We start from the raw sequence: 2,181 nt of genomic DNA, 5'->3' as shown, positions 1-2,181 counted from the left end.
GTGGATGTGTGGTGGAGCTGCGGTCGTCGCTGAAGTCCATGAAGGACTTGTTGCTGTGCACGGCAATTAAATAGGAGAATAACGGGTAGCTTAACTTTAACTATGAAATCAAAATTTTTAGGCCAAGTAAATTATTACTTTATCTAAACAGGAAAAATATTCTAAGGTAATTCCATGTAAAGGGTGATGGAAAAGTTTCATAGCAAATTTTCAATATGAGAAAAACGCCTTTGTTGAAAGTGCGAGTACTACACCAAACCAAGAGAGAGAAATCTCTAACAAGAGAATTGTTTTCTTGTTCCATTTATTGAAAATCTCTGACAAGAGAATTGATTTGTTGTTCCATTTATCGTGAGTTGGAATCTTTTGAGAAAAAAATTTCAGCACAATATTATTGATCCTATTTGTTCGTGAGTTCCGTTGATCAAGATGTTGATATAAAATTAAGATTGGTCTCGATGTGGATTTTTCGTAATATTGAGGAAATTTGGAGTTATGACTCTTGACACCAGGTTTGTCTTGAAACCCATTTTGAAGTATAAATAAATTTTAAACACAAGTAGATTTATCATGATTATTTTTTGTCTTTTGCTCATGTTATGAACATTGTGCAATCCTATAAATAAAAGGAGTGGAAAACTAACTAAGAACTAGGGAGTGTTTGATACGGAGGAAAATATTTTTCAGAAAATACTTTTTAATTCCTTCATGTTTTTTCTCTAGGAAAACAAATTTCTTAAAATAAAATAAAAATGACTTCACCCGTGAAAGTAGAAAAATAAGTTTTATAAATAGCATTTTAAGTTCATTGCTGAAAGTTTTTGTTGAAGCTACAGTAAATTGCTTTTACAACCAAAAGAACTGATTTATTATGATATACAACTATCATCACATCCTTGAGCACAAATGCCAAACAAACGACCATGAAACTGAAGCACCTAAACTTAGTTGCTTTCTTTTATATGAAGTAGGATTCAGAACGATAAAGTCACTTAATTATATTCTTAATCTTACAAGTTGACACACAAAATTGGTCAATTAGCGTAGCACTTTTTCACAGACGTATAACCCTTACGACAATTCGTACACTTTCTCGGGCCTATTACATTTTTGCAATCTGCATTAGTTTTGCAGCGGTCGAAACAACGCACATCTCGAAGTACAATCTGCTCAATTACTTGTACAGCTTCTTCTAATAAAGGTAGATCTCGCAAAGCCATCACTTGAGTGTTTGAGGACCAAAAAGAATCAACTGCATGACATGATTAATCAAATTATTAGTACATATAATACAGATACATAATTATATTTTACTAAGAATTACTTACCAGCCAGTGAAACAAGGAGAATGCAAAAGAAGAAAAAGAGCTTGTTAGCCATGTTAACATAGTGCATTTTCTTGCTTGATGTAAGGTCACATATATATATGGCTTTCAAATTGTTTAAATGTAAAAATATCTCTCATGAAACATATATTATTCACTGCTAGTGTCCCATATTATATGTTCACTCTCTCTCTCCTGGCTGCTAAAAATGCATACATATCCAAAGATGACTCACTTATATTATTGAGTAACCTAAATGTTTTATACAAATATAGTATTAGTAGCCCTTGTTGTTGGCCCCAATTGTTAGTTGAATCAGCAAAGTAGTGGAAAGAGCTTTGGCACTTGGGTATAAACAGACATAAAATTCATTATTTTAACGGTGGCTTTTGTTTGATATGTTTTATTTTAATGGCAGGCTGCAAATAGGACTGACTTTAAAGTTCATTTCATGAAATCTTGGGAGGATAAGGATAAAAATGACTTTAAAATTTCCAACTTCAGTTATATACACTGACATTGTAAAGAGTTTGTGATAATTTCAGAAACTTTCCCTCACGTTTAGCTTCATAAAGTTAATTATCCTTATGATTGAAAATATTACACTTACCTTCCTTGGTATTATTTGTAACAATACTTTTAAACATTTTATTACTATATAAGATTTATATTCTGGTTAATTTACTCTTTTTTATTGAATTAATTTAATAAACATCTTAGCAATGAACAATTGTTACAAGAACAGTTCTATTTTTGGTGAAAGCAATTGTCATCTTCCCTGTTTATTTAGTTGTGTATCCATTGCCATTATGCATTCATCACTGAGACACAACCCTATCTATAAATCCCATTGATC

At 31.5% G+C, this 2,181-nt stretch overlaps 1 protein-coding gene across 1 annotated transcript; it reads right to left on the bottom strand.

Annotated features, from left to right (window-relative positions):
- Positions 1-786: 786 nt before the first annotated feature.
- On the bottom strand, positions 787-1,460 carry LOC132602658 (fruit-specific protein-like). The gene is made up of 2 exons (XM_060315456.1): positions 1,329-1,460; positions 787-1,252 (listed from the first exon to the last, which is right to left on the bottom strand). Exons 1-2 carry the CDS (start codon positions 1,393-1,395, stop codon positions 1,035-1,037), a joined length of 285 nt encoding a protein of 94 aa, XP_060171439.1. The 5' UTR covers positions 1,396-1,460; the 3' UTR covers positions 787-1,034.
- Positions 1,461-2,181: the final 721 nt, after the last annotated feature.

This window comes from Lycium barbarum, chromosome 7 (genome assembly GCF_019175385.1).
Source record: "Lycium barbarum isolate Lr01 chromosome 7, ASM1917538v2, whole genome shotgun sequence".
In the NCBI taxonomy this organism is placed as follows: Eukaryota; Viridiplantae; Streptophyta; class Magnoliopsida; order Solanales; family Solanaceae; genus Lycium; species Lycium barbarum.
Note: the sequence above shows the minus strand (reverse complement) of the source record. Positions and strands in the feature narration are given on the sequence as shown.

Excerpts from the sequence above, each read along its gene's own strand:
- LOC132602658 (XM_060315456.1), bottom strand. The coding sequence starts at position 1,395 with ATGCACTATGTTAACATGGCTAACAAGCTCTTTTTCTTCTTTTGCATT. Across the intron at positions 1,253-1,328 it reads TCTCCTTGTTTCACTGGCTG|TTGATTCTTTTTGGTCCTCA; the intron begins GTAAGTAATTCT and ends CATGTCATGCAG.